The sequence below is a fragment of the Panthera pardus genome, unplaced genomic scaffold, assembly GCF_024362965.1.
Source record: "Panthera pardus isolate Hobbes unplaced genomic scaffold, ASM2436296v1 HiC_scaffold_17, whole genome shotgun sequence".
NCBI classification, from domain to species: Eukaryota; Metazoa; Chordata; class Mammalia; order Carnivora; family Felidae; genus Panthera; species Panthera pardus.
In genome coordinates this window covers 97,098,620-97,122,429 of record NW_026526732.1, presented here as the reverse complement: position 1 = coordinate 97,122,429, position 23,810 = coordinate 97,098,620, and the positions used below count along the sequence as shown (strand labels likewise).

General features: G+C 40.2%; 1 protein-coding gene across 18 annotated transcripts in view; it reads right to left on the bottom strand.

The window, feature by feature from the left end:
• Positions 1 to 23,810, bottom strand: part of DST (dystonin) — a 491,438-nt gene that overhangs the window by 362,611 nt on the left and 105,017 nt on the right. For all 18 annotated transcript variants that reach the window (XM_019457466.2, XM_019457473.2, XM_019457470.2 and 15 more), the window contains exon 4: positions 5,457 to 5,664. In XM_019457466.2, the coding sequence (XP_019313011.2) occupies positions 5,457 to 5,664 (208 nt within the window). The remainder of the gene's footprint in view (positions 1 to 5,456; positions 5,665 to 23,810) is intronic.

Sequence of the window (23,810 nt, the reverse complement as noted above, 5' to 3'; positions counted from 1 at the left end):
TGACAGCCTGGAAGCTACTGCGCTTGCGCAGCCGGCGGACCAGCCCTCGGTCCCTCCCTTCCGCCCCCCAGAGCCTGTCGGCGCATCTGCCGCTGGGCTCCTAGGAAGCGGCCACAGCCAGGTCAGTTCACAACGCCCCCAGGCTACTGTGTCCCCTCCCTTCTTCTCGCTACCCTTTATTCATTCCACACAGTACTGGTATCCACTGAATTTGAGTAAAATGGATACAATTCTCTTAACTTTGGCATGTCATATACTAAAGTGGTGAGTTTTAAGGGTCCATTGGTGGAACCAGTGGGTACTCAGACCATGTAAATGGATGTGTTTAAGAGTACTGATTGAAGTCAGGCTGCCTTGGATGGCATCCTGCCTCCTTTCTGTGTGACGTGGCCAAGTTCCTTATCCTCTCAGAACTTCTCCATCAGTAAAATGGGGGGATAATAGTGCCTACCCTATAAAGTTGTGGCTTTATACGTGTTAGCTACTATTAATAGATAAATCAACTCATTGTTGACCATCTGACTTATGACAGCTTCACCTTTGCCCACATCTTCCTTCCCTATTTCTTCCCTTCATATATACTGACCTTTTGTCCTTGATATTTTTTTCCTTTCCCTTTCAGTGTTGCGAATCTGCAACATTTTCCATTAACTCTTAGATGGGAATGAGTACTAATTGAAAAACTATATGCTCTCGAAAAAGACTTATTTGAGTTATAACTGGAAATCTTTACTTCTCCTGAGCAACTGGCCTACTTTTGTTATTCCAAACAAAGCAAAACCGTATCTCGCCTTTCTACCCTGACCACTGGCTTATAATCTGAGTTTGAGCCCATGTCCCACCAAGCACTTAGGATCACTAGTTTTCTTGCAACTTGGTATGCGTTTATGTACACATTAGTGCATGAAGCAATACACATGCGTTATTTGTGACACCTTCTTAAAATGAAAGAGTTAGCAATTAGATCCCTGAGACTCATTCCATTTATAGACCATACAGGTACACAGATCTCTCAAAACTGTTTTGTGTCCTTCGCAATGAGTAGGGTCATTGAGGGTACAGTCTGAGTCTTCATCAAAGACTGAAACCCAGTAGCACTCCGTTTTGTGAATATAGTCAGTGCTCTCTTAATTGATTTTAACTCTCTGTTTAAGGAACCAGTCAAAATGAACAGCAGCAGCATTTGGGCTTTTCTGTAAAAACAGCCTTTGCCCCATGCATGCTTGGAATGGTAATATTGGGTCAACCTGCTAATAATAATAGTCTATTCCATATGGAAGCAGCAGTTAAGCACAGCAGTTAAGAGGCTGGCCTCTGGAGTCAAGAATGTTCAAATTCAGATCATAGATCCACCGCTTCCTAGTTGTATAATCTTAGGAAGAGTCTCTCCCTCTCTCAGCAGATTTCTGCACTGGAAAATGGAGAAAATAATTATACCTACTTCATAAGGTTGTTGGGAGACTAAATGAGATAATGTAGTAACTGCTTCTAAGAGCATCTGGCCATCAACAAACTCATTTATACAGCATTTGCCATGTGCCCAGGAATTCACAAAAGGTTTTACATTCACTACTTTATTTACTCACCACAGCTATAACCCCCTTTGATAAAGAAAATGGAGCTGAGAAAAATTCAGGAAATTGCTGAAGAAAATACAACTGACTAATGATAGAGGGAGAATTAAAATCCAAGTTTACCTGAGTCCAAAGTCTAACTCTGCTTAGATCCTTCAATTCCCACTTCAAAGAATTTACATGGGACAAAAATCCCTATTTTAAAACAGCACTGTCACCAACAAACCATGTACCTTTATGGGCACTTCAATACTAAAACACCCAACTTACAGGGAACCCTGTAACTAAGAACAGCAGATCTATATTGTTCTTATGTAAAAGCCATTTATACAATGGATATTACAAAGCCCCATTCCTCACACTTCGTCATCTTATTCTCACATTGACCCTGTGAGAGAAAGGAAAGGTATACAGTCTCAGATTTTAAAATAAGAGAACTACAACAAGTGCAAAAGCACTTTTAAAATCATAAAGTGTCAGACATGCGACACCAGCACCAATAAGATTCTCCAAAATGTGAACCTGATTATGTCACTGCACTGCTGAAAAATCTTCCAAGAATTCCCCCACCCCTTACAACACAAATAGTCCAATCTCCTCAACATTGCACACAAGCTCCTCTATAATTTCTGCTATTCCCTACCAAACTCCATGCTTTACTACGCATATTACTTGAAGTTTCCATTTATCATATTTTCCCACTTTTCTTAAGCACTTAACTCTGATTTCTAGATTGCCTTAAAGTTTCCATTTAAACACATCTCCCTACCTTTATTCTTGTGGTACCATCCCTCTGAAGTGGTGTTCCCGTTCCCCCTATTTCCATCAAGCTCTTCAAATCTCACCTCAAGTGGCACTTCCCACCAGAAGCCTCTCAGGAACCTTCCCTCTCTGTCCAAGCTAGTTAGACTCTCCTCTAGATTCGTTTCATATTAGGTACTTATAGTCATTACAGCTAATCTCTCACACCGTGTTGTATCTGACAACACATCCAGTTATCATACTGAACAAAAACTTCCTTAGAGGCAACAGTATGTGCTTTTCTTCATTTTATTCCAGGACTCAAATTTTTATTAAATATGAATGAATTAAGGTATCCCACAGACCATATGGTCTTTTTGACTCTAGGCATTTTCATGTTCAATTCTATCTTTGTGACCTTAAAAACAAATAAAAATATTGGACTTTCAACTCCTTTATTACTAGGTAATGAACACTACTGACAGCCTCATACCATTTCTGAACCTCATCCCATGTCTTACTAGGGATGAATTTCAAAGACGGGGTGAGTTTTGGGCAGACTGTGAAAATGTCTAATAAAGTTAAGAGTCAAAATCTTTTAATGGTATGTTTTCAAACTCCACAGCATCAAATTCCCTCCACTTATCTTCACACGGGGTGATCAGCAGTATCTTATCTTCACATGGGGGTGATCAGCAGTGTATTTAACACATAATATATCTGAATTTCATATTTTAGCCACATTATTATTAAACAGATATTTGAAGACCGGCCTCCAAGTCTCTGCTCCCAAGGTATGATTATTATGATTTGTGTAGAAAACAGCAACTTACCAATATTTATTTTAAATACAGTAGCACATTTCCATAGTAGGGCTGCTTATTCTATTCATAATTTTGTTTTGTTTTTGATTAATATCTTAAAAGTATGTAACTTGAGGGGTACCTGGGTAGCTCAGTCTGTTGAGTGTCTGACTTCAGCTCAGGTCATGATCTCATGGTCTATGGGTTCGAGCCCTGCATCAGACTCTGTGCTAACAGCTCAGAGCCTGGAGCCTGCTTCGGATTCTGTCTCCTCTCTCTGCCCCTCCCCTGCTCACACTCTGTCTCTCTCTCTCAAAAATAAATAAACATTAAAAGAAATTTTTTTAAGTATGTAACTTGGAAGTCTCAAGTGCATTAATAACCACTAACTTCACAGCAATCCCCACAAATAACTCAACAAACATTTTACGAGTAAGACATGGCTCCTGCCCTCAAAGAGTCTGCAGTCTACCAACATCAGCAGCTACTTGCCCACTGCATCCCACCAGAACTGCCAATTCTTCCATTCCTTCCCCATCTGCAGGGTACAATGACAGTCTCCCCAACTTCTCCTGACTTCCTGCCTAGTTGTCTTCCTCAGCTTATATAATGTCATTCCCCCTGACAAACACCTGATCCGTCCTGCTCCCATAACCCCTTCCTGCACTAATGAAAGCAAAATATCCACTTCTGCCACCACTATCAAAACCCTCGAGCCAAAAGCACCTCTTCCTTCCACAAAAATGCACAGAACACAGGTATCCTGTTCTGATGGGCCAGGCTTTCCACAAAGACCCAACAACTTCTCTCAGTACCCTCTTTTCACCTATCTTCCCTTTCTGCACAAAGATAGGGTGGAGTCACCATCTCCTCCTCTCCATGCCCCGGACCTGCATGTAGTGGGGGGAAAAGAGGGGAGGTACAAGGAGTCAGGCCTCAGTGACTAAACATTTTTTAGTACTTGAGGAAGGCGGTGAGAGCTAGGTCTGTCCCAGCTCCCCCAAGCCACCCCTGCTCACTCTCACTTGGCTCCAGAACAGTCTCCCTCCTAGATCCTCCCTCCTCCTACCCTTTCCCAGCTCCACCCCTCCTCTCAAAGGCCTGGAAGAGACCAGCCAGCATCTCACAACAGACAGAAGAAGCTCAAGGCTGTTGCCCCAGAAACCCAGACTACAGAATGGCTGGCTGGGCGCTGTTTGTTTTTCCCGTAATCAGAAAATCCCACTGGGGGGACCATAGGGGGAGTCTCAGCTGCTGTGGTGGCTGGGATCTGGACTATTCCCCACCAGCCCCCTCAGAGGAAGATAGAGTACCAACTTTGTATTATAGTGGGAGGCAAAAGAAACTGGGTGGGCACCCCCACCCAGGAGTGGAAAGGAAAGAAGGCCAGATCCACTGACTGCAGAAACTAGCTCTGGAAAAAACCTGACCTTTGGCCTTTGCAAGAGCCCCAAAAGACTTATACCATTTCTGAGAGAGAGAGAGAGAGAGAGAGAGAGAGAGAGAGAGAGAGGGAATTATTGAGGGAATTGAGGAACAATCACCCCAGGAAGCAAGTCTCATGCACAGAACACAGAAGAGAGAACCACACTAGCACTGCAAGGTTGGAGGACTGGTTTCCTCAGTGTTCTCAGCTTTCAGCTGGGTAAAACAAGCCACCCCTTCTGGTTCGACTTTTACGGCCAATGCAAGGGAACACCGGTAACAGAACAGAAATGTTGGCACCTCCCATAAATTAATTAATCAGGAATGCATGATGGCTAAGCCCTGAAAAGCACCAGGGACAGAAAGCTGCTATGGACACATGATGCTGACAGAGATGATACATTTAAAAAAAAAAAAAAAAAAAATGGCATCCAAGTTGCTGAAGTACCCTCTACAATCCTGGGTACCAAAAGCCAGGAATCTACCCCAGTTAAATCTGCGTAGCTCAGTGTCCCTGGGCAAAAATGGAAAAGAAGGCAGCTTTCTCACAGCTTCTAGCAAATACACTAGGAATCACATAAGTTAATACTTTCAGAATGTCACAGTAGCTACATCGTGTAAATAGGAAAGTTTAATGCAGATGTCTGTAAATATCCCCTTGCATTTCAAAGGTATCAATTCATCCAACCCAAAGACAAGGCCAAACAGCTTAGTCACCAGCAGGCTGGGCAAACTGCTTTCTCGATATAAATCGGGCATAAAGTAAACATGGTCATCCTCCTCCCCCACCTAGAGCACCAATCTACGCCTGCCGGTGCATCAGCAGCTCCCAGCTACGGCCCCGGCCCCAGGGGGTAGATGGGTGAATTTCGAAACCCTCTCTAGGCTCCATCCCCTCCCCGGATGCGCTTACCTGCTATCCTAAGCACTGCCCTCTCAGCGGGGTCCAGCACCGAGCCCCCGTGAATCTTTCTTTTTGATCTCTCATGTTTAGGCAAATTCCAGGGTAAGGTGTCTCCCGGCGCTGGAGATGCCGAGCCAGATTTCTGGCTGAAATCATCTTCATCAGAAAAATCCGCAGAGGAAGACATAGAGCAGCGATAGGACGCGTTCCCGGAACTCTACAGAGGATGACACAGAAAAAAGCATTAATAGCAAAACACTCACATATGCTCATCGCTTTCAACAGTCCCCTCCCTGCCCCCAAACTGAGTCTGGCATCCTGCACCATCCTCAATGCTGAGGGGAAACACAAACAAGAAATGAAACCCAGGGCTCACCATCTTTTCTTGGCCGTGTCTCGGACGGCAGAAACAAAACCCAGGCGGTCCCAATACATGGGAGATTTGCACAGAAGTGTGTGGCCTGCGGTCCGGCCACCGGCTCACAAATGACTGGCCCAACAATGAAGCCAGAATCAACAGCCTTCCTGTTACAAATCTATAGTATCTGGCTCCCCCAGCAGGACAGGAGAAACATTTTCCATTACTAGACTGCTGGTGAATTCATTAATGCAACTAACTCGAAGTTTCAAAAACAAAGCACAAATGCAGGATGTTGAGTCCCAATTCCTTCCCGTTTCAAGTCGCCTCACAACTGGAGTCTCCTTTCTGACGAGTTGTAAGCCCCTTGTCCTCTTTACTTAATTTTCTTCATGAGATTGAAGCAGGTTCCCAGAAAGGAGCAAGGAGGAGGAAGAACAGATTCTGAGAAGAGCTTTTAAGACTGGGGAGAACACAAAAGACTGTTTTCAGAAGCCCAAGACAGATCCAATAAACAAACATCTGAACTCAGTTGAGAGTTCTTCAGATATTTTAAACTTCTAGCAAAGTAACAGCTGCCAATAATGTAAATGAGGATGATGCAGCTCAGTGACAGGAAACAGCTCTTCTCAGCTCCTGGTCATTACACAGTGAAATGAGAAACAGGATGCTTCTACCAAAGCACTTTGCCTGAAGGTTAGTCCTCCCTTCGTCCAGCAGGAACAAATCTGCAGGATCATATCTTGCATCAAAAGGTTCTATCTTCCACACAGGGAAAAGGCACGAAATATTATTCCTGCCTTCTTTACTGAGGTAGGTTTGTGATTATTTAGAGAGCTGCTGGCTTGCTGTGGAAATAAGGATGTTATCTGTGCTGCGAACAGTGATATAAATAAAGTACCGAGGGGGAATCTGTACTTTCCCATTTAGAATTCCACTTGCTAAAAAAGTAAGGCTCGTTGTAAAGATGGCAAACTGGTGCAACTCAAATTCCTGAAATGGATCTTGCAGTCACAGACTCCTAAGAAGCAAGTTGCAGACCGGAATCAGTGAGGCATACTCCAATTTGAGCAAAAACACTGAGCTGCTCACAAAAGCAGTGGCGACTGCAGCAAAACAGGCTGTGTGAGCAACATCCCAAAGCACTCACTCACGGCCTGTGAAGCAAACTACAAGTGAATCAGGACTATTAATCTTGCCTCCGTCTATTCAGGCATGTTGCTACACATGGTCAACACCACCATTTTAAAAGTACACATAATATTTCCCAGCAAGTCAAGTGTCTAAGATTTATCTTTCGCCCTATTCTTTCCCAAAGAAGTGGTCTCCATTTTATTTTACCTGAAATGTCATCACCTTGGCTAATTTATTTATTTGGATTTTTGTGTGTTTTCCTCATGGCAATAATGTATGAGGCAAACATGAGGTAAATAAATAAAATTGATTTTCTAAATTGTTGCTAGAGTCCACAGAGAGTTGTGAGTGGGTATTAAGTCAGTCACAGAATGCCATTATCAACCTAATTTATTTTCCATGCTTTTCTGAAAATTCATCTTGCACTCTCTGATGTCGTGTTATTGGCTACATCTGTGGAAAAGGGTGACATTCTTAAAGACTTTCAAAAGGGTATTGGGTTTCTTTGGTTGCCTTGTCTTCCTTAAAATGGCTTCCTACCTGTCCTTACTTAAGGTCATCCCTTATCTGCGAGATTATATTTCTTGCTGTTGCCCGCACAATTTCACTGACTATAGTAATTTGATTGTTTATCTTTACAGACAGACTTAGGGAGTAACTGTTAAAGAACTGCTCCTTTCCAAAAACCACTGGTTATTGATTCTTGTAGATAGAGTAATTTTTTTTAATGGCCAGAGTCTCAGCTGATTGAACAGCAAAATGTGATTTATGCCATGACATAAACACCATTAATCACACGTAGCCAGATGGGAACAGTTACTACCCCTGGACCCAAGGGTGTTGACTGGGGCAGCTTCTAATCTGGTAGTGTCACTGGTAAACAGATAAGAGAGAAAAGGAAGAAAAGACCATCAGCAACACTTCTTTCAGCAATATATCATATGAAAATATAGACACAGATACACAGACCAAGGGAAATCATGCATATTTCTCTTTGGTAAAGTCTCCCAAGCTACATAACAAAAGCATTTTAAGAACATATCAGGGTTTTTTACACAATAATTTCCATAAACACTTTTAAAAATGTAAGTAAACTATACAAAATTAGGCCCATTTGAACCTTGAAAATTGAAAATGGATTTAAATGAAGCTGCTTTGAAGGTAATCAATCCTATAAAACTGTTATATTCTTTATTGATTTGAAATGATTTGATTCATGTCAGTATCTTGGAGACTGGAGGGAAGAGTGTAAGAATACAGTTCCTGGGGTGCCTGGATGGCTCTGTCAGTTAAGCGTTCAGCTCTTGATTTTGGCTCTGGTCATGATCTCACAGTTCATGAGATTGAGCCCCGCATTGGGCTCTGCACTGATAGCATGGAGCCTGCTTGGGATTCTCTTTCTCCCTCTTCCTCTGCCCCTCCCCAACTCATGCGCACACTCTCTCTCTCTCTCTGTCTCTCTCAAAATAAAATGATTAAACTAAAAAAAAAAAAGAATACAGTTTTCTTTTCGAAAAAGCTAACCTGTTTTCTGGCCCCAAATCCATAGCCTCACATTTTTTTTTTTTTAATTTTTTAAGTTTTATTTATTTTTGGGACAAAGAGAGACAGAGCATGAATGGGGGAGGGTCAGAGAGAGAAGGAGACACAGAATCCGAAACAGGCTCCAGGCTCCGAGCTGTCAGCACAGAGCCCGACGCGGGGCTTGAACTCACGGACCGCGAGATCATGACCTGAGCCGAAGTCGGCCGCTCAACCGACTGAGCCACCCAGGCGCCCCCATAGCCTCACATTTGATGTGGAGTTTGCAGGGATTAGACAAAGGAAGAGGGCTCTTGTGACCAGCAAAAGCCCCAAGATCTTATCTCTTATTGCCTAAGGTTTGATTCCTATTAAATCTGTGTCCATGAATAAGAGATTTGATAATTACAGTATATCCATACAATGAACTAATGAACTACACTGCAGCAATTAAACAAAAATGTTACCCATCTACACTAGGATTCCTTTTAAAAAGTGTGTGTGTGTGTGTGTGTGTGTGTGTGTATGTGTGTGTGTGTGTGTGTGTAGATGGATAGATAAATAGATAGATAGGTGATTGATAAATTGGTAAACAGAAGATAGGTAGATAGATAACTATTTACCAGTGTATAAACAATGGTTTCTCAGAATGTTGACCAATATTATAAATAAATGGACTTAATTTTATTCCTTATAATTTTTAAATTCAAAACAAGTACACAAAAATATTACTAAAGAGAAAGCTACTATGCCTAGAGTCAGAGAAAATAGCAAAGGCCCTGGGAAGAAGTAACTAGTTAGCCAGTGTTTTTAACCATTTGGGGCTCACAGGCACCCCTGAAAAGCTGAAGAAATCTATGGGAACATCTCTCCAGAACAGAACACATGGGCAAATATACACAAACTTTGCACATGATTTTATGGAGTTCACTGTCACACTGACTCCAGGTTAAGGACCCCAATTTACACCATCGTCTGTCATCACCATTTGGCATTCATGTTGAGTACAAAAGAAATAGGAAAGCACTGTGGACTGTGCAGAAGAAGAAGAAAGGTAAGTAGGAGGGTAAAGACAAAGTTGGCCTGGGTCATAATATTTTTAACATTTGGCCTTTTTTGTTTTAAATAAAGGACTGTGAACCACTTCAGGACTGATGTTGGGTCTCTAACCAAAAACACAAGGTTGTGAGAAATCTAAACACCCTGTATTATGTCTTATTACAACCTAGTTATTAAGGCAGTCTTAACAATTGAATTAGATCACCAAAACTCTAAAATGACTTTCCTAACAGCCAGTGCATTCACATGGTATAAAAACAACCCAAATGTCTTAAAGCCAAGATAATTAGAGAATGCAACATTTTTAGAAGGGGATCTAAACAATAACTTCTCTAATTGAAACCCCGGTGGGGGATCTGAGATAAGTACAATGGAACTGCCTAAATTGGAAGCCGCCCAGTCTTAGCACCCTGATCCGCAGGAAAATGCCAGGAAGTTGTCTCTGCACTAGGCATTCTCTAAATGCAGTGGAGAAACAAGTGCAGAGATAAGGGTTTGTAAAAGAGCCAGACTTTTAGGATCCCAGAGACTGGACAGGTGACTTCCACAAACCTGCATACTTATATTTTATGCACACTTCTGCAAATATATTTCCAAAAGTTTACCAAAAGGTTAAAAACCAAAACACATAAACAATTAGATTGTGGGGCATTCTATAAAATAACTCTTCTGTACTCTTCATAATGGTCAATGTTGAGAAATATACACACCAAACAAACAGAGCATGTTATAAATTTAAAAATAAATACAGCAGGGGCGCCTGGGTGGCTCAGTGAGCCAAGTGTCTGACTTCGGCTCAGGTCATGATCTCACGGTTCATGGGTTTGAGCCCCATGTTAGGCTCTGTGCTGACAGCTCAGAGCCTGGGCCTGCTTCAGATTCTGTGTCTCCTCTCTCTGCCCCTCCCCTGCTCATGCTATGTCTCTCTATCTCTCAAAAATAAAAATAAACATTAAAAATTTTTTAAATAAAATTAAAATAAAAATAAATGAAGCATACTAACAAATTTGTGAACCTTGATGAGATTCTACACTTTTGTTTTAAGCTAAAAAGAACATGTTAGGGACAACTGGGAACATTTGAACATGGATTATGGATTGTTTATTAGATAATATTGGGAAATTATTGTTTATTTTCTAAGATGTGATAATGATATTGTGATTGTATAGGAAAGTGCCTTATCCTGGGACACTTTTATCCTTATCTTCCAGGGTGAAGAAACTCTTGATGTCTGCACTTATTTTCAATTGTTTAAAAAAAAAAAAAAAAACAAGAGAGAACTGGTAAATATAGCAATAGGTTATGGCCCAACAGGTTATCTGTCCCTCCCCTGCTCATGCACAGGCGTTCTCTCTCTCTCTCTCTCTCTCTCCCTCTCTCAAAATAAATACACTAAAAAAATGAACATAAAAAATAATAAGTATTCACAATACTACTCTTTCAACTTTTCTACACATTTGAATATTTTCAAAATGAAGAGTTGGGTGGGGGACAGGGGTGGACACATAAGTAAGACCTTTCTCGGTTTCTCTGAGTGTTGCTTAATCTAGGCCTATTCTCACAACATCGAGATCCCTGGACTGCAAGTACACAGTGATAGTGTCCATCTCAGTAATTTTTCATAGTATTTCTTGATATACACTTTGAGAAGCACCAAAGCAGTAGCCTAAATCAACAAGACACCAGAGAAAGGTGATGTGCTTGCCTTAGTCCTAAGTATAGTTTTAGATGAAAGGATATAAAAGAGACTTCACTGGTATTTGTTTAATATACAATCCAGTGAACACAAAGTTGGTTCAAAATCACATTTTAAAAAAAATTTTATATAAACAAAATAAAAGACATCAAAACTTGAAAAACGTGAAGATCTGGGGTACATGGGTGGCTCAGTTGGTTAAGTGTCCGACTCTTGATATCAGCTCAGGTCTTGATCTCAGGATCATGAGTTCAAGCCCCATATTAAAAATAATAATGATAAAATTAAATTTAATTAAATTTAATTAAAATCATGAAGATCTAATTTTGTTTAAAATCCCATTGATTAGGTAAATATATAGTAAGGCCCAAAACAACTTGTATGCTAGTTTTTTATTGGGAAACAAGTCAAAAAAGCAAGGGCCCATTATCTGATATTACAGATCCTAGAGAAAACAATCTCTACCACAAATAAACAGATGTTGATGAAAACAGTTAAGGAAAATGCAAGACAGTGTATTTAAACCCTTGAAAACCAAATGAATTATGATAAACTGTGGAGACTATGTGCTTGTTTTAAATTTTTTTTAAACCTATTTGAACAATTCAGTATATCTCATCAAATAAATAGTTTTTAATTAGCCTCCCAACTGGAAACCACTTTTAAACAGTAAGAGGGAGGGAGCTTCTGGTTTGATGAGACATCAGCTATCTCCCACTCTCTCCTTTTAGGGGACATTTGCAGGAGCCCTTAACTGAGAGGGGAAGAAGAGCCTAGGTGGAGTTAGGGGAAAAGAGAGGTCAGAAGGAAGGGAAGCTAGAAGGCTCTTGGATCTCACTCCATGGAGGAGGCTTTGGGCAAAGAGTTAAGGAAGTCAAAGGTTTCTTTTACGTGGACAGGGCGAGTTCATCAGCCTCTGAAAGAAGAACACTGGAATTCAGAACTCAAATTCTTCCTAGAAAGATTGTGCATTAAAAGTGTTCCATGGGGGACACCTGGGTGGCTTAGTTGGTTAAGCATCTGAGTTCAGCTCAGGTCATGATTTCATGGTCCGTGAGTTCGAGCCCCACGTTGGGCTCTGTGCTGTAGTTCAGAGCCTGGAGCCTGCTTGGGATTCTGTGCCTCCCTCTCTCTCTGCCCCTCCCCAACTCATGCTCTGTCTCTCAAAAAAATGAATAAATGTTAAAAAAAATAAAAACAAAAAAAGAGTGTTCCTTGATATTATGTTTCTGGGGAAACTGAGCTCACACATCATTTTCCTCTAGTGTGTAGGAAGCTCTACAAGATAAGCATCAAAGACTCATTTCTGGGAGGAGTATGGCTGAGATTCTAGGCAGTCTTGGCTTCGTACTAAAACATTCTCCAAGACTTCCTTCCTTTCAGTATAACCGTCATGTTCTAACTACACACATCATTTATTGAATGACCATAGTCAGGAAAAATACTAAGCATTTTCTTTTATATCTTATTTAATACTCACTGCAACCCAAGAAAGAAATAGATGTTTGGAGACGTTAAGTAACTTATCCACAGTTATTCCATCATTACAAATTAGAGCCAGGATTTCCATCTGGGTCCTTTGACCCCAAAGCCTGTGCTCTCAACCATGTGTTGTTAAATGCCCTAAAATGTGTCTTAGGCACTAGGAGGAACATCTTAACATACAGCCCTCAGAGATCTTACCATTTATTTGGGGAGCTCAAAATAAGTAGACTTGTTCCATGCTCAGTACTAAGCCCAAAGGACAGAAATGATCAGAGACAGTTGTCAGTTCACAAAGAAAAACCAACAAAAATAAACAACCCTTAAAAGTGGAAAGGACTTGGAGCACCTGGGTGGCTCAGTCGGTTAAGTATCCGACTTTGACTCAGGTCATAATCTCACAGTTCATGGGTTCAAGCCCCACATCAGGCTCCGCACTGACAGCTCAGAGCCTGAAGCCTGCTTCAGATTCTGTCTCCCTCTCTCTCTGACCCTCGCCTGTTTGTGTTTTCCCATTCCTCTCTCTCTCTCTCTCTCTCTCTCTCTCTCTCTCTCTCTCTCTCTCCCCCCCCCAAAAAATAAATAAATAAATTTTTTTTATAAGTTCAAAAAAAAAATTGGGAAATACTGCTTTGTATGATACTGAGCACCTTCCTACTGCAAGGGACCAAGTCTGTGCTGAGGGAAACACTGAGTTTACTCTGGTCTCTCCCAACTCTAAGATTCTTTGGTCCTAGGTGTTCTGACACTGCCCCAATCATCCCCCCAAAAGGATTACAAATAAAAGAAAAATTATATTAGGTACCAAAATATGAAATTTTCTAAAATTATAAAAATCTTTTAAAAATAGCACAGACTTTTTTTGCAAGTCCTGCTTAATTTGGTCATATTAAAATTATAGAAATAGAGACATCAAAACCAGTCTGCATTTGAGGACCTGTAGGTAGTCTTTCCGAACTGACAAAGGGCATTTCAAATAATTTGCCTAAAGAAAAAGCAAATGCAACACTGAAAATAGCCCCACATAACAGAAACACATTAGGAAGACAAACTCAAATGCCAAAAACATCTCTTTAACTAGAGAATACATAATGTTATATTTTAAATGGCTACTTATTTATATCAATCAATTAAAAATATGTCTTAAGTGGGGGCACCTGGCTGGCTTGGTCAGTGGAGCAATGCTCCACTGAAGCATTGCTCTTGATTGCTCCTGGAGAACTCTTGATCTCAGGGTTGTGAGTTTGCGCCCCACGTTGGGTGTAAAGATTACTTAAAAATAAAAATCTTAAAAATAAATATGTCTGAAGCACACATCGGCTCCTGCCTTGGAGGAGCTTAAAATCTAACTGGCAGAGCAGAAGTGATAAAATAGCCAACTTATATTTAAATATTATCATCTTAATGTGTTAGGCTGAAAAATATCTCTTCCATAAGATAATGTACATAAAGATACATAAAGATATGTGTACATAAAGATATGATTAATAATATAAAGTCAATTGGGAGAGAGATGCTGAGTCAGGAAAGAGTTTACTGCATCTATAGTCTCTTTAGAAGCCACGATGGAGATGCAAGCATTTTGTACCTGCCTCGTTCGTCCAACAGTATCATATCCAAAACTGTCAACTGCTGATACAGCCATCCTACAGATGCATTGTGACTGGCCTACTCATTTTTTAAAACTAATGACAGACATTTAAAAACTGGGAGTTTTATAAGAAAATTAAGATGTGGAGCTTTGAGCCTAATAGTATTTCCCCTTTTCAGAAAGGACATGTGCTTTCTAGTCTGACACAGTCCGTACCTGGCCCACTTAATTTACTTATGATGCCTGGCATAGGATCCAGCATAAATTAAGGCATAAATGAAAGTATGGGTGATACTGTTGCATTCAGAAAGTAAACCGCAGAGGTGAGGAAAGTAGGGGATGGTAATCAATAAAAAGAGGATGACCATTTAGGGGTGCCTGGATGGCTCTGTTGCTTAAGCCTCCAACTCTTGATTTCGGCTCAGGCCATGTTCTCATGGTTTGTGAGACTGAGCCCCACACTGGGTTCTGCGCTATCAACACAGATTCTCTTGGGATTGGGATTGGGATTCTTGGGATTCTCTCTCTCTCTCTCTCTCTCTCTCTCTCTCTCTCTCTCTGCCCCTCCCCTGCTAGTGCACACTCTTTCACTCTCTCAAAATAAATAAACATTTAAAATTTTTTAGAAAGGGGATGGCAGTTTAAAAAACAGTAAGAAGAAAACCAGAAAAGAGGGGACAAAACAAAGGAAAGGGTTATCAAAATATCTCAGTTAAATTAGAGACAAACAGAAACAGAGGACTCTATGTTCCTGCTGACATCCAAGTGCTGATCTCATTCTGCTCCATTCCCAAAAACTCTGGTTAACATTTCAAATGCCCAGGAAATGGCAGTGAACTGTATGCCTTGGTAAATGCTGACTCATGATCTCCAAGAACTTGGCAGGACCACCCACCCATTGCTACTGCTGCTGACTCCCACTATTGTTCGCTCCTGCCCCTCCCCATGGTCAAATCTGCTACCAAATGTTTCTCCTACCTTTGTCTAGGTCATGGAAGAGGTTTTGATTCCAAATACTCTCAACAGCCAGTACAGAACTCTGGCTTCTGTTAAAAAGAAGATGTGGGCTATGATCACACATATGGGGCCCTAAGATATAAGCACAGGACATTTGCAAAGACCAAACCCCAACTACTATCTATGCTGACTAGTCCTGAAGTTCAAGATATGTGCATATCACACCAAAAACTGAATGCTGGGTAAAAGCTATATGACCTTGGGAAAACTGTTTGGCCTCTTTGGGCTTTGGTTCTCTCATCTGAGAAATGGGAAATGTAACAGTGCATAAGACATAAGGTTGTTGAAGCAGAATAAATAATACATGAAAAGTGCTTATAGCAATGCCCAACATGGAGAAAGCATTAAGTAAATTTTAGCATTAAGTGATGTTAGCTAATCACATTGGCATGATCCAGAGGTATATGACTAACTCCAGTTAAGCCAACATGATTTGTCATTTCAGGGAATTTGAAGCAACAAACAGAGACAGAGACTGGAAGTTATTGGAATTAGGTCACGTAAGTAACAGCTCTCAGCACACAAGGTCCATGTAGTTCCCATATCTATCCTTCCTATCCATCCCAACCTTGGTTGTTGAAACTTCAGTTCTTTGAGATGTCCTTGTATCTTTCCATTCCTCTTTTTTTCTTTTAAATTCATTGTCTCCATTGTTGGAAACAACAACAAAAACTTAGACAAACACATTAGTATTAAAAGAAAAAGCAATTATAGGTATTCAATTCTTCCCTGTAGAAACATAAGCAGGATTATGTCTTTATACCTTCATTTTCATTACCTGTCTTCATTAATGAGACTTCAGAAAATTGCTTTTGATAATAGCTTTTACAGAGTTATTCTCTCACTTCAAATAGTTACTGCTTAAATTAAGTGGAAAAATTACTTTTTCATTTAAAAAAGGAGCCTTACTATTGCACTGAAACCAAGTACATGACATTTTAAGTGCTTGGCACTTCCACTGTCCCTTTCTGAGAAAAACAGGGCTTGATCCCAGTGTGTTAAGTGAAAATGATCCTGCTACCATAAGCCACATCTGATTGGAACCATGGATCACTGACTGAACATAGGAGGCCCAATGCCTCTGAGCTGACTTGGTGGAAAACTCTGCCCAGCTGGGATGTTTCGTGCTGGATGATGGCAGTCCAGTCCAACTGCAGCCTCTCCTCTGGGGAATAAATGCCAAGTACATTCCATTTGCCCTTAAGTAGTATTTGGGCTTTCCCAAAGATGCACTGTACATCCCACTCTGAGAACACTTGAGATCCGTCTGGAACAACTGTATGGTTCAAAGCCCCTACATCTGCACTAAGGGCTACCTCAGACTTCATCTTCTTTTTGTAATAGATGTCTCTTTCAAAAGGTAATCTGGGCCTGTCCCTTCTTTGCTTTATCCCTAGGGGAAGCTATGTGTCAGGGCAGGCAGCAGAAACAGCCTGCAAGAACACGTGGCTGTTGAGACTAGGGCATAGAAAAGGGTAGAAAGTTCTGGAGAAAAGGACTTGCCCCAGCCTAAAAAGAGGCCCACTTGGGCTACAAGGAACATCTGTGGATCCTGGAGCAGGGGACTTCTTGAATCTGAGAAGATAAACCATACAGACATGGCTGCCTGGTATGTCTAGGGGTACCAACCCTATGGTGCACCTTTCAAAAGATCCCTGTGTCCGGAGAGTAACCCAGAAACAGCCTAAAGGGCCCAAAGGGGCAGCCACATCACAGGCAGTATGTCAGCATAACCTAGAGTCACAAATATTCTTTCCTATTCATTGACACTTTGGCATCTTCTAAGAACCCAGAACATTAACACAACTCCAAGATGGATGAAGCAAGGACCATCCAACCCAGCATAATGGGAGAATGGGAGTCAAAACCTAAGTTGAGATGAAAAAAAGAGAGAGAGAGAGAAAGTGATATATCTTACACCAGAGTTTATAGATTCACACTCCCTGCATGAGCATGACTGTTTCATATTTACTTTAGAATTCCAGTTCTTGGGAGTGGGCCCCTCATGACTATCTGTTGAATGGATCCACTGGCTTGTAGCTCAGCTTCAGTAGCTGGTTCTCATGTGAGTACAGAATCAAAGAGGAAGCTCTGTCAACTAGGGCTACAAATGTCCTGAGTATCTATCTGCCTCTCCCCCCCCCCCTCATGCATGCACACACACACACAGCCCACCAACAAGATCACCACAGCAGCTGCCTCCTCCTCCTTCTTCCTCCAGCATCTTTTTTTCTTTTTAAGGCTACCTTGAAGTACTCTAGAACCATAGTAGAAGGGAATATACTTGCTTGCTCCACATCCAGAAAACACTATGATGAATTCTAGCAGAAACACATGCACACTATGGAATAAACAGAGAGCTGTTCCCTTGTGCCCTACTTCATTTCCTCCTGCACTGGTCCTGTGTATGTATCCACAGCACAGGAACCAGCTGGAAAGTTGGCAGTGAGGAATCCAGGTCTCTTCAAAAGTCTGTTCAGCGAAAATCATTGTTTATTGGTGTGATGGTTAATTTTATATATCAACTTGGCCAGATCATGGATGTGGGTCAGCCTCAGCAATGCAGTTGTAGGCCCTAAGAGCAAAGACTAAGGTTTCCTGTAAATGAAGGAATTTTCCTCAAGACTACAACACAGGAAACTTGCCTGAGTTTCCAGCCTGTAACATCAACTCTTATCTGAATTTCTATCCTGTCAAACTCTCCTACAGATTTTGGATTTGCCAGCCCCACAAACACATGAGTCAATTCCTTAGAATAAATCTGTATGTATATCTGTCCTATTGGCTCCATTTCTCTGGAGAACCCTAAGTAATACAACTGGCTTCAATATTACTTTCTCAGAGTTTTATAAATCACCTTTCCTGCATTTCAGGGAACTAGAAACACATGGTATAATTCACATTTTACACTTTAATGGAAAGAAAAACAATACAGAACTTTTATCAGGCCAGGTCAGAAGGCTACAATGGTTCTTCCAACTCTACTATTCACCACCCATACTACCATTAGAAAGTTACTTAACTTCTCCAACTTTCCCAGATTCTTAATGTGGATAATCATATCTTCCTCACTAATGTTAGGCAGTATAAAATGAGATAATGGGGGAGTCTGGATGGCTCACTTGGTTAAGTATACAACTCTTGGTTTCAGCTCAGGTCATGATCTCATGGTTCCTGAGTTCTAGCCCCATTATCAGGCTCCTCATTTGACAGGACAGAGCCAGCTTGGGATTCTCTCTGTCCCTCTCTTTCTGCCCTCACCCATGCACTGACACATGTGCTTTCTAGCTCTCTCTCAAAAATAAATAAACATTTCTTTAAAAATGAGATAATGTATGTAAAGCATCTAATATGATGCCTGCCTAGCACATAACACTCAATATATCTTACAGCATTTCACTCTAAGAGGAAAAGATAAAATGAAAACAAAGTAAAGAGTACTTAGAATAGCAATGATTATAGTTATATTACCAAAAAGTATACCATTTTGAGGACTTGAAAAAAATTTCCAGCATTATTGAGAAATAATTTACATTCATCACTGTATATATTTAAGGCATACAGCATGATGCTTTGATTATCAGATAGTGTGAAATGACTACCACAATAGATTCAACATCCATCTTCTCATACAGATATAATAGGACCATTTGGGTGGCTCAGTCAGTTAAGCATCCAACTCAGGACTTCAGCAGTTCGAGCCCCGTGTCCAGCTTTGTGCTTACAACTCAGAGCCTGGAGCCTGCTTCAGATTCTGTGTCTCCCTCTCTCTCTGGGCCCTCCCATACTTGCACTGTGTATTTCTCTCTCTCAAAAATAAATAAACATTTTTTAAAAACTCAAGCAGATACAATAAAAAGAAAAAAAGAATAAAGGGGAGGAAATTGTCTCCTTCTGATAAGAACTCATAGAATTTACTTTCTTAAACTTTTCTATATATCATATGGCAGTGTTAGCTATAGTCATCATGTTGTATATTATATCCCTAGTATTTATTTATCTTATAATTGAAATTTGCAACTTTTGACCATCTTCCTCCCAATTTCCCCTCCCTCCACCTACCACCTCTGGTAGCCATAAGCCTGATGTATTTTTCTGAGTTTGGGTTTTTTGTTTTCTTTTTAATTTTTTTTTAATTTTTTTTTTAACGTTTATTTATCTTTGAGACAGAGAGAGACAGAGCATGAACAGGGGAGGGGCAGAGGGAGAGGGAGACACAGAATCCAAAACAGGCTCCAGGCTCTGAACTGTCAGCCCAGAGCCCCACGTGGGGCTCGAATTCACAGACCGCGAGATCATGACCTGAGCCGAAGTCGGCCGCCCAACCGACCAAGCCACCCAGGCGCCCCTTAAATTTTGTTTTTTAACTTTTTTTTTTCATTTTTGAGAGACATAGGGAGACAGAGCATGAGCAGGGGAGGGGCAGAAAGAGAGGGAGATACAGAATCTGAAGCAGGCTCTAGGCTCTGTGCTGACAGGCTGACATTAGTGAGCCTGATGTGAGGCTCGAACCCATGAACCGTGAGATCATGACCTGAGCCAAGTTCAGACGCTTAACCAACTAAGCCACCCAGGCGCCCCTGAGTTAGCGTTTTTTGCGGTGTTTATGTGTGTGTTTAGATTCCACATATAACTGAGTTCATACAGTATTTGTTTTTCTCTGACTTATTTCACTTAGCATAATGCCTTCAAGGCCCATCCATGTTGTCACAAATGGTAGGATTTCCTCATTTTTATGGATGAATAATATTCCATTATATATACATACCATAATTTCTTTATCCATTCATCCATCAGTGGACATTTAGTTCATTTTGATGCCTTAGCTATTATAAATAGCACTGCTAGGAACACAGAGGTGCAGATACCTTTTTTTTTTTTTTTGAGTTACTATTTTCATTACTTTTGGATATATTCCCAGAAGTAGAATTGTTGGATCATATGGTAGTTGTATTTTTAATTTTTTGAGGATCCCCCATACTGTTTTCCATAGCAGCTGTACCAATTTACAATCCCACTAACAGTACCCAAGTGTTCCCTTCCTCCACATCCACACCAGCATTTATCATCTCTTATCTTTTTGATGATGGCCATTCTAACAGGCCTGAGGTGACATCTCATTGTGGTTTTAATTAGCATTTCTCTGCTGACTAGTGATGTTGAGCATCTCTTCATGTACCTGTTAGCCTTCTGTATATCTTTTTTGGAGAAATGTCAATTCAGATCCTTTGCCTGTTTCTTAATTGGGCTATATGGGGGAGGGGTTTGGTTTTAATTTTTGTGTTGTTAGGGGTTTTTTTGGAGGGGCAAGTTTTAGGGGAGGTTTTTTGTTATTGGAGGTTGTTTCATTTTGCAATTAAGTTGTAGTATTTACATGTTTTGGATATTTACTCCTTATGAGATATATGGTCTGCAAATAGTTTTTCCCAGTCCATAAGTTGTTTTTACTTTGTTGATGGTTTATTTTGCTGTGCAGAAGCTTACTAGTTTGATGCAGTCCCACTTGATTATTTTTATTTTGTTGTTTGTGCTTTAGGTGTCATATCCAAAAAATCATTACCAAGACCCATGTCAAGGAGTTTTTTTTCCTGTGTTTACTTCCAGGAGTTTCATTGTTTCACATCTTACATTTAAATCTTTAATCCATTTTGAGTTAATTTTTGTGAATGGTGTAAGATATAGGTCCAGTTTCATTCTTTAAATGTAAATATCCAATTTACATATAAATATCCAGCACAACTTATTAAAGAGACTATCCTTTCTCCACTGAGTTTGTTGTTGTTGTTGTTGTTGTTGCTGTATTTTAAGTAGGCTCCACACCCAGCATGGAGTCCAATGCAGTTCAGGCTCGAACTCACAACTCTAAGATCAAGACCTGAGCTGAGATCAAGAGTCAGACACTTAACCATCTAAGTAAGACACCCAGGTGCCCCATCTTCACTTAGTATTCTTGGCTCCCTTGTAAAATATTAGTTGACTGTATATGCTTAGGTTTATTTATAAGCTCTCTATTCTGTTCCACTCGTCTAATTGTCTGTTTTAGGCCACTACCATACTGTTTTGATTACTATAGCTTTATACTATAGCTTGAAATCAGGAGGTGTGATACATACTGCTTTGCTTTTCTTTCCCAGGTTTTCTTTAGATATTTAGGGTCTTTTGTGGCTCCATATAAATTTTAGAAGTGTTTTTTCTACTTCCATAAAAACAGTATTGATGTTTTAACAATATTAATTCTTCAACTCCATGAACACAGGATACCTTTCCATTTATTTGTCTACTCTGATTTCTTTCCTCAATGTCTTACGATTTTCAATGTAGAGATCTTTCACCTCCTTAAATTTATTCCTGTTTTATTATGTTTGATGCTATTGTAAATGGGATCAATTTCTTTTTCAGAAATTTTGTTGTTAATATATAGAAATGCTACTTATTTATGTATGTTAATTTTGTACCCTGAAATTTTACTGAAATCATTGATTACATTTAACCATTTTTTGGTTGAGTCTTTAGGATTTTCTATACATAAAATTATGTTGTCTGCAAATAAAGACAATTTAATTCTTCCTTTCTGATTCTGATACCTTTTTTTTCCCTTGAGTAACTGCTCTAGCAAAGACTTCCAGTACTATGTTGAATGCAAGTGGTGAGAGTGGTCACCCTGTCTTATTCCTGACCTTAGAGGAAGAGCTTTCATCCTTTTACCACTGAGTATGTTACATATATAGCCTTTATTATGTTGAGATATGTTCTTTCTATGCCTAATTTGTTAAGACCTTTTTATCATGAACAGATACTGAATTTTGTCAAATGCTTTTTCTGCATCCATTGAGATGATCATATAATTCTTTTCTTTCATCCTATTACTGTGATTTATCACAATAATTAATTTGTGTATGTTGAAGCATCCTTGCATCCCAGGGATAAATCCCACTTGGTCATAGTGAATGATCCTTTTAATGTGCTGTATTCAGTTTGCTATTATTTTATTAAGAATGTTTGCATCTAGATTCACCAGGAATACTGGCCCGTAGATCTCCTCTCTAGTAGTGTATTTTTCTGCTATTTATATCAGGATTATTCTGGCCTTGAAACATGAGTTTGGGATTGTTTTCCACCCCCACCCCCCTTCCATTTTTTGGAAGAGTTTAAGATAGATTTGTGTTAATCCTCCTTGAAATGTCTGCTTATGGGCCCCTGGGTGGCTCAGTCAGTTGAGTGTCCAACTTCGGCTCAGGTCATGATCTACAGTTAGTGGGTTCCAGTCCAATGTGGGGCTCTGTGCTGACAGCTCTGAGCCTGGAGCCTGCTTCTGATTCTGTGTCTCCCTCTCTCTCTCTCTGCCCCTCCCCCACTCACACTCTGTCTCTTTCTCTCAAAAACAAATAAACATTAAAAACTTTTTTAAAAATAAAAAATAAATATCTGCTGAAATTTAGCAGTGAAGGCATCCGGTACTGAGCTTTTCTTCATTGGGAGATTTTTTATTACTGATTTAATCTCCTTACTAGTATTTGGTCTATTGATACTTCTCTTTCTTCCTGACTCAGTCTTGGTAAGGTGTATGTTTCTAAGTATTTTTCCACTTCTTATATGTTGTCCAGTTCCTTGCATATAGTTGTTCATACTAGCATCTTATGATCCTTTGGATTTCTGAGGTGTAGTTGTAATGTGTACTTTTTAATATATAATTTTGTTGATTTAGGCCTTCCCTCTTTTCCTTGGTAAGTCTAGCTAAAGGTTTGTCAGTTTTGTTTACCTTTTCAAAGAACCAACCCTGAGTTTGGTTAATTTTTTCTATTGTTTTTCTCTCCCATATTTCATTTATTTTTGCTCCACTCTTTATTATTTTTTTTTTCTTCTGCTAACTTTGGGATCATTTTTTTCTTCTTCAAGCTCCCTAAGGCATCAAGTTAGATTGTTTATTTAGGAGCTTTCTTGCTTCTTAATGCAGGCTTTTATTGCTATGGACTTCCCCCTTAGAACTGCTTTTGCTGCATCCCCTAAGGTTTGGTGTGTTGTGTTTCCATTTCTGTTGGTCTCAAGAAACTTTTTTTTTTTTTTGGTAAACAGAAGTTTATTAACAATGTTTAGGTGAAGACACAAAACTGGGTACAAATGTGGTACAGCTGCCCCTGAAGAACCAGGGTACTAGCCATTGTACTCTCCCCAAAATCTGCTCCCCCTGCCTGCCCCACTTCCTCCAGGCATTGCCATCTGGAAGTTCTACCTCTGCGCACTGCTGGGCTGTAACCCAGGTCGCAGGGAAGTCTGGAAAAGGCTTTCAGCTTCAGGAAAGCACTACAGACACTAGAACAAAAGCCAGATGAGCCACATCAGGTTAAGAAGTTTTCCTCTTCCTAATTTAGAGTTTGGGGCAGGGGGGTTCTTAATCATGAACAAATACTGATTTTTTTTTACAATGTTTTTTCTGTTTTTCATTGAAAAGATCACAGGAGTTTTTCCTCCTCCCTTTTCTCTTAACACATCCAGACACATGACGAG